Source organism: Lates calcarifer, linkage group LG8 (genome assembly GCF_001640805.2).
Source record: "Lates calcarifer isolate ASB-BC8 linkage group LG8, TLL_Latcal_v3, whole genome shotgun sequence".
NCBI lineage: Eukaryota > Metazoa > Chordata > Actinopteri > Centropomidae > Lates > Lates calcarifer.
Genome location: NC_066840.1, coordinates 12,984,055 through 12,998,470, shown reverse-complemented (window position 1 = coordinate 12,998,470; position 14,416 = coordinate 12,984,055). Strand labels below are relative to the sequence as shown.

The following is a 14,416-nucleotide window of genomic DNA, read 5'->3' as shown; positions in this document are numbered from 1 at the left end:
GTTGTTTATCATTTTTTTTATTTTTCTTGAAAAATAACACAAACAACATAAAGTGAAAAAGGCTTCTGAAAATAATTACATTGCTACAGGATTCCCATTTTGATAATCTAAAAGAGGAAAACACATTTACACAAAAGTATATATTTATATACTTATATTCATTTTTAAGGGATATGGGCAGGAGAGCAGTCTGGGAGGAGACCTTTGATACAGAACCACTAGACTTGAAGGGAACAAAGAAATGAGTAACCCTCCCTCCCCTTTCCCCCAAACAAAATCATACATCTCTGCACTGAATTAGACAAGGTCATGAAATTCAGTGAAAAGTAGATACTCACATTTTTCATCCATGAAAAGAAAAAAGTGTATCAAAGAGGGGTGTGGGAGCAGTTTCATCTAGAATATTAACATTTTTGCTCTAAATGTTGTCTCTGTACAAAACAAAACAAAGCAAGAGGAGTTTGGAAATAATAGCACCTGAAGTCTAACTGTTGTTTGAAAATGCACCATTGATCTGACACCTAATCCTTGGCTTACCCCATACACTTAATGCAACCTGCCCTTTGTTGGGGTGAGGTCTTGTTGCCATGACGACTGCCCTTTCACACTGTCTTTTATACCCTCTTGCACAACCACATCCACTGAGTGTCCATGTATACTTAGCAAGTACACCACAGAACTGCTGTCGCAGGCAAGCGCCTTATGAAGCCGAACATACAGCTGGTAAACACAGGCCATTCCAGTAACTCACTTTATAAGTCATGATGTGAAAAACCTGTCACCTTTAGTCGTATTAAAAAAGAAAAAATCTCAACATATAGCTGTTGTGCACAAAGCAAAAGTCATCAAACAATGTTTGCTCTCTTGAATCTGACAAAAAAAAAAAAACATCTAATTGGAGCACCAAAATGTAGCTGAAAACAAATAAGTTTAAATGCATCACATGATAAATAAGACTTTATGGGGATCTGGCAAACAGAGCAATGCAAGTCTACCCCAAAGGATGAAACTCTAAAGTTTCTTTCTCACGGCAGGAGTTTCTGATGGGAGTCAAAGTTGGCATGTGTCCAAAAATTCTGAGTTGAGCAGTTGGTTATCCAATGAATGTGTGTAGTTTAATACAGCTAATTAATTGCCTATGTTCTCCCACTCCTGGCAATAAAAAAAAGACGTGCTTTTCCCACACAATATTAATTCCCAAAAGAACAACAGCAGAGGAAATAAAAAGCTCCTGAGTCTTTTTAGGTACACGGAAAAACTGTGCTGAAAAGAAACACTGTTACAGCTGTGACAACCCCTTTAACCAACACCAGCTAAGTGAGTAAGCCCTCCCAGTTTAGACCCCATCGCTCCTTTAAGTGACACAGGTGCATGTGAACTTCCCTGCCAGTCTGTGTCCTTTGTGTCACACGCAGATTCACATCAGGATCCAGTCTCCTTTGCTTTTGCACCTCAAACCACCTCCACAGTGAGAAGAGGAGGCAGGCGCTTAGGATATCCTCTGGATCAGTTTATCGTCTGATAGGCAGTAGAGTGTGTTGACTGACAGCTCGGAGATGAAGGCCTCGCACGCCTTGCGCGAGACGCCTTTACAGCCTCGCAGGTCAAGCAGTGAGATGCAGGAGAGGCGGCGGAGATACTTTAGACACGCATCTGTCAGTTTACTGCAGCCTGGGGAAAAAAAAAAAAAAACCAGTGCAACATGTGAGCATGGTCCCAAAAGTGATTTGTGAGTCTTGCATGTTAGCTATCCCGATCAATCTCACCTCCCAGGTTGAGTTCTGTGAGCGTGTTTCGGGTGGATGAGCCCACTGCAGTCAGCAGGTTGATGGAGTGGTCGGTGAGGCTATTGCAGTGGGAGAGGTCCAGTTTTGTTAAGTGGGGCATATGGCGGATCACCAAGCGCAGAGTGGAGTCGCTGATGTCCAGGCCTGCCAGTCGCAAACACTGCATGGTCCGCAACTGACTACGATTGTCACAGCCTGGAAGGAGAGGAGAAAAATGCAAGGGTTTTGTAAAAGAGGAATGAGGAAAAGCGTAAAAAGAGAGTGAAATGGGAGGAGAGGGAAAGGGGTAGAACATATGGACAAATAACACAATGTGAGACTTCATTTATGATGAAAGTGTGTATTAGTTTTAATCAAATTTTAGCCATTTCTGTTCATTTTAGCTGTTTTCAGTCTCATTTTCATCAATCATTTTTAATTGACACGCCTTCTAAGCATTTTGAGGCTACAGCTGTCGCCATCTTTGTGTACTGTTACTATGGTTACAACACTCTTCATCACAGTTTATTCTTACACTGATGTAAAAGATAACGCCTAGATCAATTAACAGCGATGATGTCATGCGCTGCTTCCTCACCTGGAGGGCTGACTAGATCCCTGATCTGAGAGTCTTTGACCCCGTCTGCGTACCGCAGGTCAAGAGAACGGAGGAGAGGGCAACCAGAGGAGCAGAGAGCTGAAATGGACGACCAGGAACAACCTGCCAGCATCAGATCCTTCAACCCTGTAAAATCAAGACAAGATGTTAATGTCTTATTGGTGCAAACATGACTAAAAAAAATGAACAAATAATGAATCTTCATGTTTTATTGTATCTACATATGAGATTCTATTGTTTATTAATGTCATATTTATTTACATTTATAATGTTGACTGTTTTGGAAATCAATAAAAATTGTGCGACAGTGTATCAGTGTGTGTGTCTTCGTACCAGGCAAGCGGCCAACGAGCCAGTTGAGCTGCTTTTTAGAGATGTTAGTCCAGGAGAGATCGAGTGTGACGGGCTGTCTCTTTATGATGCCAGTTAGGGCCTGAGGAGTGATGGTGCGCTTGACGCTCAGGTCAATCCGCGCCCAAAGCCGCTTGTCTAAACACCTATGTACAAAGCACATGCGCGCGCACACACTCATGAAGAACACATCCAATCAAATCTACTTATCAAAGTCAAATCCTATCGAATCCCTTATTGAATCTCATTAGGTTTAACTTTATAACATAACTACAAATCACAGCTGTCTCATCACCCTTTGTTGACTGAGACAGAACAGAAACACCACAGTATGAAATGTTAATTATTCTCGTAGCCATACTCTACATAGCTGAAAGAAGGTACTGATTCAGAACCACTAACCTAATCAGATTTAAAATAAAGCGTTGATATGATATACATCAAAGTTTAACAGGTTGATTCTTAAATTGAGGTGAGGTGATCGGCTAGATTGTTTCACCACTCAAACATACAGTCTACTCATGGTCTGTGGCATGACAAAGTGACATCTCTCTTCATCCACAATCAATTTCTGAATGAATCCAGACACTGGCTGCAGAGGGCATATTGTGTTAAAAGCTGACACAGGTCAAAAATGAGAACATGTCTATATGTTTTAATGTTGCACTCTGCTAAAAAGGAGAGATAAGAAAGTTGAGAGGACATTTGTTAGCATCAGATATGAATAAATACGGGTATTTTGCCAAAACAGAACCAGCGCAGAGGTCTTACCATTTGTACCAGTTCTTGCAGACAGCCATGCAGACGCAGAGATCTGCTCGACTTAAGTAGCGGAAGACAGACACCCACACCTCCCTCTCACAACCTGGCCCGCTTCCTCCGCTCTCCCTGTCTGCCTCGCTCCCTCCTTCCTGCAGGGCGGACAGAGGGATGCGGAGATGTGGAAGCTCAGAGGATGAAGAACAGGAGGCGCCGTTGCTCAGTTTAGCTGGCCTGTTTGGCCTTGGTCTTTTAGAGGCGTCCAGCCTCTCTGGGTGGGTGGTGTGAGTGTATGCGTGTCCACTGCGAGTGTGTGGGGGTGTGTGCCTACTAGAGTGCTGATCGGAACAGGGGCCACGATTTCTGATTGGGGGTCTGACGAGGGCTCTGGCCTGGTTGTGTATTGTGGAAGTAGCAGTTTGAGGGGCGATGGCCTCTAATTTGGGGACAATGGCTGATGGGTCCCGCTTGGCCCTGGTCGGCCTTTGCAGTGTCACTTTAAGATATGTGCTGTCCTTGTCCCCCATTTGACTGTCCTGCTCCATCTCTTCCTCATCTTCCTCATCCGCACAGTTTTGGTTGGCCATCTCGCTCCCTTCCTCTTCTCCGTCTTTGGCTGCTCGTCCTCCTCGCCTCGACTGCGGCTGGTTCTCTTTGTCCCCTCCCCTCCCACTGTTCTGCCCCCTCTCCTCTTCCTCATCGCTGCTGCTGCTGCTGTTGTTGGTGCTGCTGCTGCTGCTGTCCTCGCTCTCCTCCTCCTCGTCCTCCTCCTCGTCCTCCTCCTCCTCCAAGTCTCCATGGTCTCTGCCACCCCTGATTCCTCTTCCTGCTCCTCCTCCCCGCAGCCTCACCCCTCTTCCCCTCCCTCTGCGGGCCTCTCCCTTGGGCTCGAGTACCAGACCGAGGGAAGACTGCTGCTGCTGGAAGGACCCCGTTCCTCCTGGAGAGCTGTGGTAAGGGGTGCCACTCACCCAGGTGTGGCCCCGGCCTCTGCCCTGAGATAGTCTGCTGGTTGGAGAGCGCAGCCGGGACAGCACCCTGGAACCCAGCAGCCTTGGAGAACGATCTAGAGACGACTGTTTCTGTTGGCAGGAAAAGGGTGAAAAAAAAAAAGGTTGGTGAATGGAAACAAGATTATTTCAGACACGGTGCTACTGTATGATCTGAGCAGTACTGTCTTTTTAACAATAACCTTCAAATTAAATACCTTAAAAAGTTTTCAAATGAATGAAGAGTTTCCCTGACTGCCACACAACTAAATTTAATAACACAGTGCTCTCTGTAGTTTATAAAAAGCATCATCATTACTGGAATGCATTTTGACAGACTAACAGACTTGACTGGACTTGAATGAAACTACTATATATACACTGTAGTATTATTTAAATGTAATACAGACTCATTGAAGAAAAAATGCATTGCTTACCATTAAGAGTTTGCTGCGCTCCAGTTTTATCTGCAATAAACAGACAAGAGACTGGGGAATGAGATAAAGGTCAAATACAAAAAACTCAAAAAATATCCACACATAGGCAGGTTGTTATCTACTATTCTGTCTGGAAAGCAGCCAAAAATCATATCTGCAGCATCTGCCAAACCACTTTCAGGGTGACTGCAAGTTTTATCAAGGTAACAATTTGATTTTTAGATGTTTTAAGGTCTTAAGTGACTAAAACAGATCAAAATAATTGTCAAAACAGAGACAAAATAAGGCTTTGATGATTTCTTCCTCTTGGACCAGCTGAATTTTCAGTGCAGGCTTCTAAAAGTAAGAGTACAGTTAAAGTATTGCTCGACAAATACATCTAATTACTTATCAAGACATGCAGATGTGAACTGTCCAAAAGCATTAAATCAATACATTTTCCACACAGAACTAAAATAGAAATAAAAATAATTTGTCACTACTTGCTTTTGATCCAAACCATCTAAACCTTGGAAACCATTGGAAATTTTTACTTCAGCATCTAAATCCAGTAAAATCCACTTTACCCTCTTCTTAAGTCTGAGCTCCAGTGCACTTGCTCTTTTGCGATTCTGTTGATGCTGCAGTAACAGTTTCTGAGAAGGTGGTGGTGCTGTGGGTCGGGACTGGGGTCTGCTACGTCTCCCTCGTCTCACTCCTTCGCCTTCCTGGTATGCGAGTTTGGATTGCGGCATGGAGGACGAGCCCTCCGACTCTCCGCTTTCCTCGTCGCTGGAAGACTGGTGTGGGAAGGAAGGGAAGAGATGGTTGGTGTGGTTGAAGAACAAAGGGTGTCATTGTTAATTTGAGCGTCAAAATCAACTGTATGGAAACTGGTGGAGGTTACAAAACAGCGAAACTTTGCCGAGGGAAGGAAAAGTGTCCTAGAGAGTGAGAGACAGAGAACCACAGGGCACGTGAGAGAAAGAAGAAATGTGTTTGGTACCTCTGATGCTGAACCTTTGCCTTGATAACATTTAGGACATTCCCAGCAGCTGGGCAAATCCTTATTGATTTTCCCCTCACCAGGTTCCTGAAACAGAGAACAACTGAGAGTCTGAAACACCAACTACTAAACTTCTACTACTACCTTAAAATACAGCATTGCTGGCAGCAAACCAAGCGATGCAATGATTGGGTAATGTACTCAGTTTATGGCCTCCCCTATGTCTGAAGGAGATTACCTTAATGCATTGACGATGGGCAATCTGCGAGCAGACGGAGCACTCCATGAGTGAGTGAGTGCTCGGATTTGATTCATCTGATTCGCCCTCACCGCATATGGCACATCGAGCTGTGTTTGGCAACGCAGGCTGAGGGAATAAATAAATGTTATTTACACTAGGGGTAAAATAATAAGCAAACATATTATCAGCATTATTTGGTTCCACAAATACAAAGACAGTGATGGGCATGGACAACTCACCGCTAGACACTGTCTCATGATGCAGCTCTTTTTCATGCGTCCAGGCCCACCGAACTTCCTCATGTCGTGGCAGTACTGGCAGGTGCCGCACTCCTTCCTGCAGCAAGCGGCGCAACGTTTGCACCTCACCCGCCTGCGCCTCAGGGCAGAGATGGAGGAGCGCTTGGTGGACCTCTGACCCAGGGGCTTGTGGAGGCTAGGGCCCAAGCGAGGACGGTGAAGGACAGTGGGAGGGGGAGTGGGGGGCTGGTACCATGATGGCTGTATAAGGGACAAGGCGAGGAAAGGCAAAGTAAAAGTAAGTTAGAATTATGTCCCACAAATACATAAAGAGAAGGAAACCCTGTCTGATGGAATGAAGGACTTACTTATAATGATGTTTACTCCCAGCTGGTGAGAGGTGTGTAAAAAGAGGTTCTCTACTCACCCTTTTGGGCCACTTGACAATAGGCTCTCCATTGTAGGATATCTTGGGGTTATCACTGGCATGCTGCTTCAGAACAGCCTGGATAAGTGAAGAGAAAAAGTATGACAGACAAAAAATATGTAACATATCTGGACTTCCAGTAGTGGCAAACTGTGTAGCATGTGTTTGAATGTAGTGTAGACAAGGTGAGGTTGTTATGAGATAAACCCACCCTCATGTCCTCGAGCAGGGCTGCGGCGTTCCTGATGCCCGCAGGGACACACTTTTTATGGGCCGGCAGCTCCTCCAGTTTCCCCAAGAGGTTCCACAGTCCCTCCAGCTCGAACGGGGTCAGCGTGTGCTGAGGTGTGGTGACTGGAGCTGCTGCTCCTTCTTCTTCTTCTTTGATTTCTTCTTCCTTTAGTATGGCCTCTGTGTTTTCAGTGTTGCTGTCAACTCCATTGGACGTGCCGTTCCCGGTGTGATCAGAATTTTCAAGATCAGCCCGGGTCAGTCCTGCAAAGATAAAGGACATGATGGTTGACGTTAATGTCAGTGATGGATTACTTTAAAAAAGAGAAAAAAAATGAGGGCAGCAATGTTTTCTTGTGTTCTCACCTATGCCAAGGGAGTATTTTTGGAACTCAGGGGTGAGGTGAGAGATGTTGGTCAAGCAGTAGAGGTATCTCTCCAGCACATACCAGCACATCTCATAGTAGAAAGGGTAGCGGAACTTTGCTGGCACCTAGAGGAGAAACAGAAACAGATGAGGAAAAATATTTTTAAATAATTTTTGCATCTTCAAAACCCAGTTTAGCCTAAGACACGTGTCAAACTCAAGGCCCGCGGGCCACATCTGGCCCGTGAAGTAATTATCTTTGGCCCGCATGACAAAATCTATTTACTATTATAGCTGGCTGCCGGTGTATCGCACGCACCGCCATAATACTACAAATCCCACAGTGCACTGCCCGTGCATCGGCACATCAATCACAGGCCAGGAAAGCGTGCCCCACTTGTTCATCAGCAGTCTTGTGGTATTACACACCGCTTGTGTCAACTTTCAGCTATCCTTCTCCCCAAAAAACGGCTAAACGAAAAGTCGACTTTGAAAACAGGGGTTTTCAAGACAGGTGGGAGGCACAGTATACGTTTGCGGATGTAAAGGGCAAAGCTGTGTGTTTTCTGTGCGGAGACTGTGTAGCTGTAATGAAAGAATACAACATAAGAAGACACTATGAAATGAAGCACCACAACAGATAGAAGCATCTGGACACGACACAAAGGCTACAGAAGGTAGAAGACTTAAAAAGAAGTCTGGTTTCCAAGCAGGCTATGTTCACTGTAGAAAATGTTTTCACTTGAAATTACTGCAGATAGAGCCATAAGAAATTAACGAAACTGGTTTTATTTCTTTTATTTTTATTTATTTATTGTTTTTATTTCATTTATTTCATAACTAATGTTGTTTTATAGGCAATAATCTATAGGCCTTCTTAGTTCCAGGTTCAATATATGCAAAAAGGTTGTTTCAATAAGTTTTCAATAAACGTTGAACCCGTCTGGCCCTTGACTTGTAGCATTTTTTAAATTTTGGTCCACTGTGTATTTAAGTTTGACACCCCTGGCCTAAGACTACTATAAGGGATTCGAATATATAATGTACTCTACGTCTACAGTTGGTTCAAGCCAAGTCGTCTTCTTCTGCTTCTTTGACAAACTGCACGTAGGCTGTTCTTCATGAGACGTTTTAGCCATAACTTTGTTGTGGTTTGCACCTCTGCTGAGGAAGATGGGGGGGAAATGTGGTGTTGCTGCAGTGGTTAGAGTCCGGATGTGTGTTGAGCACCTGCATGTGTCCCCCGACCCAAGATAATCACCTGTAAATTCTGAAAAAATCTTTGTGTTGTCTCACAAAGGTCTGTTATTTGTTGTTTGCTAAAGATGGTTTGACTTTGTGTCATATCATATCGTGTCGTCTCATATCAATACGGCATAACCAAAATTCAAATTAAATACAATTTTTTGTCGTTCTAAAAGTCAGGGTTTTCAGAATCAGTTAAATTTGGTCACAGTGAGCAACAGCTCAGTCTTTAGTGCTGCAGTAATTCCTGCTAAGTTTCATGTTAAGTTACATAAAAATGATCCAAATGAGTTATACTCAGTGAGGTACAAGAATCTTATATTTGAGAAAAGACAGCGCTCGTTGGTGACTGTTACTTAGATTCAGCAGATACCCTGAGGTTCAGGTATGAGGATTTGTATTGGATAGGAAAACAAATGTTGCATCTGCAGCTTTATGGGTGTTTAAATTCTAAAAATTTATGTCACATTTCGGAGAAATCATTATTTTTCTATTGTGAGTAATTCCGCAGAATAAGACTCATGGTTTGCACAATCTCAAAATCTGAAGTAATCATCAGTGTGTGGCAAGAGCGTCGTATATATCAATATCTGTTTTAAAAAAGTGAACAGCGAATGTGAGGTTCTGCTCACCCGTGTGCGATCCTCAATGCTGTAGATGTTGAGCTGCATGGGGATGTTAAAGCTGTGGAGAAAATTCCCCCCAAACACTAACGTGTCCTCTGGGGTGTACACAGCATGGATCCATCCTGCAACATACAAGATACAGGAAGTTGGAGGCATTTAGTGGTCAGGTATGGGTGAGTTTATTTTTAATAGGCAAAGGTAGAGACAGTGTTTGCACATGTCTGTATGTCACTGCTAAATTCAGTAACAGACCTGATGGGATTATGAAGGTGTAGCCCTGCTTGAGTTCTATCCTCTGACAGTCATGACACTTGTCACCCAAGAAGATGTCTCCCTGTTTTCCTGATAAAACCCAGTTCTCATACGTCTCCAGGTTCTGTGGTGTGGGTGGAATCAACCAGAACACCTGCAAGAGTCGAATGTAAAAGGTCATGAATGGTCAACAAATGTATTAAAAAAAAGGCCAAGGAATAACTCTGCATTGACAGGAAACAGGAAGTTGAAAAGCAAGATGGAGCATTAGCCCACTGTCACATTTTCTGGCATGCTGCATGACTGACTCATGACGGCCAAAAAATTTCCACTGGGACACTACAAAGTCTGTGGTTCTTGTGTGGCGTGACACCCAGACTGACCTTTCCTCCTCGCAGGATGTGGTACCAGACAGTGGTGCCTCCAAAGTCAATGTGGAAATCTGTGAAGCAGCCCTGCACACTCATGAGACAGTATCTGAGAGAAGTGGTGGCAAGACCGTAGACACAGTGAGGATTTAGATAAAAATTTAATTAAAACTTGAAATGGAAAAAACAAAGAGGCATTAAGAGATTTTGTGCTGAATTGAACTGCATTGTGTTTTAACTACAGCAAGGCAAATGTTACACATTTCTGTGGTCTCTAGTTTACTCACTTCTGTACTTTGGGATAATGCATGTCTATGATGGCATTGGTGGAGTCTCTCTGTCTCTCCTTGAGATGGCGGGGCCACATGTTGTCCACCCAGTCAATAAGGTCCACCTGGATAATTACGACAGGAAATTGGTATAAAACATACATTCAAACTGTCTACACCAGGCCCAGGACTGCTTCTGATAACGGACGCCACTCTCTGTATGTACGTAGATAAAGTGTTATCACCCTGGGTCCCGAGCCATCAAAGCAGCAAACTCATAATTAGGACAACTACCCAGTTTCTCTGAACTGTGTAAAATATGATTTCTTGGTTCGTCAGTAAGAGTTCAAAAATGTTTGTTATCAATACAAGCTGCAGGGTTCAGGTGTGATATTGTGCATTCTTACCGAAGCTGGCCGTTTAACCAGATTCTCCAGCCTGGTGTGGCTGAACTCCAGGCTGATGACATTATAGAGTTTTTCTCTTTCTGACGGTGGCGTCTCATAGTAGCGTCGCCACTGAGCCATTGACATCTCGATTCCCTTCTGGGTGTTCACATCCATCACATCTACAATGCGTCGACTACCTGCAGGAGCATTAATAAAAGGGGTTCAACGCCACTGTAATTAAATTTGGTTGCTGACATTTTGTGTACAAAAGATAACGCCAATTACTCTGAAAGGGCATAAAACAGGAACTTACCAACAAACAACTTGACATCACTCACACTGAAATCAGGGTCTGGCATTCTGTAAGAGAGAGGCAATTCCTTGTAATTTAAATATGAAAAAAATAACAATAATCTGTGATTAAACAGTAAAAGAGTTCAACTCACTGTATGCCAAGACCATCAGCTCTCTTAAAGACAATGGGGTCCCTGAGCCCTTCCTTTTGGATGTATTCAAATGTGAAATCTAGAGGGGACATAAACACAGACACAGTCAATAATCAAAAAAACCCAAACTTGCATTGGGTAGATAGCCCAAAGTCCTGACAACAATCATTTGAATTAAGCCGTATGAACTCACAGGGCAGCACAGTATTGTAGAACAAACAGTTTGCCATAATTTCCTTCATATGGTATAACATTGTTGAGGGTTCACTGAAATCATATTGCAGAATGTTTCATTTTACATCTCACCTTTACCCTCCATGAGTTTGATCAAATCGGAGTTAAACCTGTTGCACTGCAACTTTTCATCCAAATCAAACATTCGTTTCCCTTCAATCTCATCATCTGAGATCCCGTCATCCTGGTAGCGGCGCCGCGTACCTGTACGCTGAGGACAAAAGAAGGCTTCTGTTAACATCTCAAACATGGACACTACGATTTTGAGAGAGCCACTAAAAAAGGACAGGAGGAGAGGGCTGGAGTAACTGGCAGTGAGATATATGGGATGTTTTACTGCACTGGAAATAATTCAGCACCATGACAAAACCTGTGTTATAGTAGACTATCAAACAGGCAGCAATGTTGATGTCAAGATCACATAAATACTAAAGTTACACAATAAAAGGGTCTTACAGGATACAGTTGGCTGACTGTGCTAAAATTTACAATTCAGAGGAAACCACATCAATAATTTTTCATCTAACTAGCTTTAATATGGAAAAACTCAGCTACTGAGGGACTGGTTCTACAGCTAAAAGCGAGTGGATTTGAATTTAATATTGGTCCAAAAACCCAAGAACCCTCTGCAACAATAATGTAATTTAAAATGTTCTTACTGGAGACTAATTTTTAAGACATGAGTTGGCACCCACGGGAGCTGTCCCTTCTAAAACAGAAACTAAAACTTAATGCATTCACCAAAGACAAGGACTAAATCACAATAAATCAATCCAAGCTGATCAGTCAGTCAGCCAGCCACCAAATCAGTTCATGTGGGAACCAAACAATACAGCGTTACAAAAGCAGGGGTTAATCTTCCACACACTGCCCCCCCTTTTACTCCCCCTCCTGCCATTCACCCTATGCAGTACTGCTTGGCTAGACAGATGAATCTCTCACATCTCCCCACCCCCACCTCTTTACGACAAATGTGGTATTATCTAAACTCTGATTCTACTAACTTTCATAACTGAAGGCTGCACAGAAACCTGTCAACTAGCAACTGAAATCAACTTAACATTATTAAATAAATCCACACGATTATTGTTATTAACAGTACTAAAACAACAAAGGGATTCAATGAATAATTGATAGTGTAATGGGTGAATTCAACAAATAGCAGAATTGCTTGCTTTCCAAAACCGATCCACTATGGCACAAAAGGCCTATTTACAGACATGTTTTAAAATGCATTCTTTATTTCATCCCCCTAACCACTTCTCTCAATAATTATCCTCTGATTACACAGAGGGAAGTTGGAAAGCAGTGAGTTAACTGCTTTATAGCGAGGGGAGATGATTGTAAAAAGGTAAAGAGGTGAAGCAAGGTCAAGGCACAAAAGCTGCTCAGGTTAGACAGTGAACTTGACCTCCTATTGAACCCAGAGTCTTCAGACAGGTTCATTACCGTCATTAGAGTGGACAACAAAACAGAACGCACCACTGCCATGACAGGGTCCTAAACGAAAAGCGGGCCAATCCGATCTAATACAGTAATTATTAATCTTCACATCAATTGCTTCATGTCTATTAAAAAGACTAATGTTGCGGACGTAGCTTAGATTAAAGTCACCTAACAGCTACATTGTGTACATAAAACAAGTGTTCCGGGAGCTAACAGTTTAAAGTTACTCACCAGGCGCTTGCTGTACCGTGTATGAGGATCCTCCATGATCTCTGGAAGAGAAACAAAGTTCCGGGAGTCGTATTCAATCACCCTGATTAAATATCCAGCGTCTGTTGAGATGTTTAGTGTGTTTTTACCCTCTGTCGGACAGAAACACACACCTCTCTCCGGCTAGAGCCTAGCTACATAGTGTAGCTAATGTTAGCTATCAGTGGTGCTTTAGCCAGAGCGCTACGGTTAGCAACATACACAATTACAAACATTAACGCTGAACATGCATTGCTGTGAGTAGACAAGTGCCGACTGAGCCGACTGCCCTTAAACAGGAATACTCTGAACCATTGTGTCAAATCACTCATGTTATTTAGCTGTCGTTATCGGCTAACGTAAACTAGCTCAGTTGACAATCCCTTTCATGAGTCCTCGGCTAACGTTGACGCTAGCCAGCTAGCTGACATTAGCCTCTATACGGCAGTTGTAATCTTCTTTATCATTACCTCTGCGTTTTAACTCCTTTTAGCCGTAGTGGTCAAAGTAATGTTTCCCAACTAGAGCGTCCGAGGCTTCTCAGTAAAGTTTCTCCCCATGTTAATGTGCTAACAGCTGTGTATATTGTTATGTTTATTATTGTGCGACAAAGTTAGAACGATTCGACGCTCCGAGCCGCCATTTTCAGCTGGGCAAAAAACACACACACACACACACATACACACAAACCAAAAAAAAAAAAAAAGCCTTGACGACCCGCCCCCCTATTTACACCACTGATACCGAAAATTAGCATAGCGCCACACTCATTGGACACTGCATGTGCTTTTTAAACGGGATTAGAATATGTTAATGTCCGAGTGTGCTTGGTTTGGTTTCCTCGGTCTGACGGCTTCAGAGGAAATATTCAAGTTATGTGGCAACCTCACATTCTCACACGCTCCATTACAAGGTCCTGTATTCGTACAAACGGATAAGCGATACAGATTACTCACATTTTAGGATCACAATGGCAGCACTGAATTATTATCATTATTATTATTATTATCAGTAGTAGTATCATTAGGGAGCTGCAACTAATGATTATTTTCATTATCAGTACATTATATTTCAGTGCCATTTTTTAAGGTAATCTAGGAATCATATTGGTGAAGAATACCCATTATAATGTCCCATAGACAAAGGCAATATCTTCAAATGTACTGTTTTGTTTGACCAGCAGTCCAATATACAAACATATCCAGTTTATTATGTTTGACTAGGAAACGTATCAATTCCTTTAAAAATGACAAATAATTATTCTGTTATAGAAATAGTGGCTGAATAATTTTGGTAAATTTTGGTGGTTTTACGTTGTTTTGCATGTGTGTCAATGGTGTAAGAATATATTCATACAATGTAAACAAGCACCTATGCCAAGTATCTATAGCACACCACAGAAAGCAGTTGAAAAGCTAAGACCCTGTGGGACTTCAAGCTCCAAACTGACAAATAGCTGCTGTCTAACCAGCCAGACATAG

At 42.8% G+C, this 14,416-nt stretch overlaps 1 protein-coding gene across 2 annotated transcripts; it reads right to left on the bottom strand.

Moving 5' to 3' along the window:
• Nucleotide 1: 1 nt before the first annotated feature.
• On the bottom strand, nucleotides 2-13,630 carry kdm2ab (lysine (K)-specific demethylase 2Ab). 2 transcript variants are annotated; one of them, XM_018668857.1, is made up of 23 exons: nucleotides 13,406-13,630; nucleotides 12,918-12,958; nucleotides 11,313-11,451; nucleotides 11,007-11,085; nucleotides 10,874-10,920; nucleotides 10,579-10,757; nucleotides 10,190-10,296; nucleotides 9,918-10,011; nucleotides 9,535-9,688; nucleotides 9,289-9,404; nucleotides 7,411-7,537; nucleotides 7,025-7,308; nucleotides 6,814-6,891; nucleotides 6,387-6,647; nucleotides 6,145-6,273; nucleotides 5,907-5,993; nucleotides 5,488-5,700; nucleotides 4,922-4,951; nucleotides 3,508-4,577; nucleotides 2,719-2,882; nucleotides 2,365-2,511; nucleotides 1,767-1,982; nucleotides 2-1,671 (listed from the first exon to the last, which is right to left on the bottom strand). In XM_018668857.1, exons 2-23 carry the CDS (start codon nucleotides 12,951-12,953, stop codon nucleotides 1,490-1,492), a joined length of 3,939 nt encoding a protein of 1,312 aa, XP_018524373.1. In that variant the 5' UTR covers nucleotides 12,954-12,958; nucleotides 13,406-13,630; the 3' UTR covers nucleotides 2-1,489. The 2 variants fall into 2 exon arrangements, with proteins under 2 accessions (XP_018524373.1, XP_018524384.1); XM_018668868.2 differs by having other exon boundaries at nucleotides 12,918-13,018; nucleotides 13,406-13,619.
• Nucleotides 13,631-14,416: the final 786 nt, after the last annotated feature.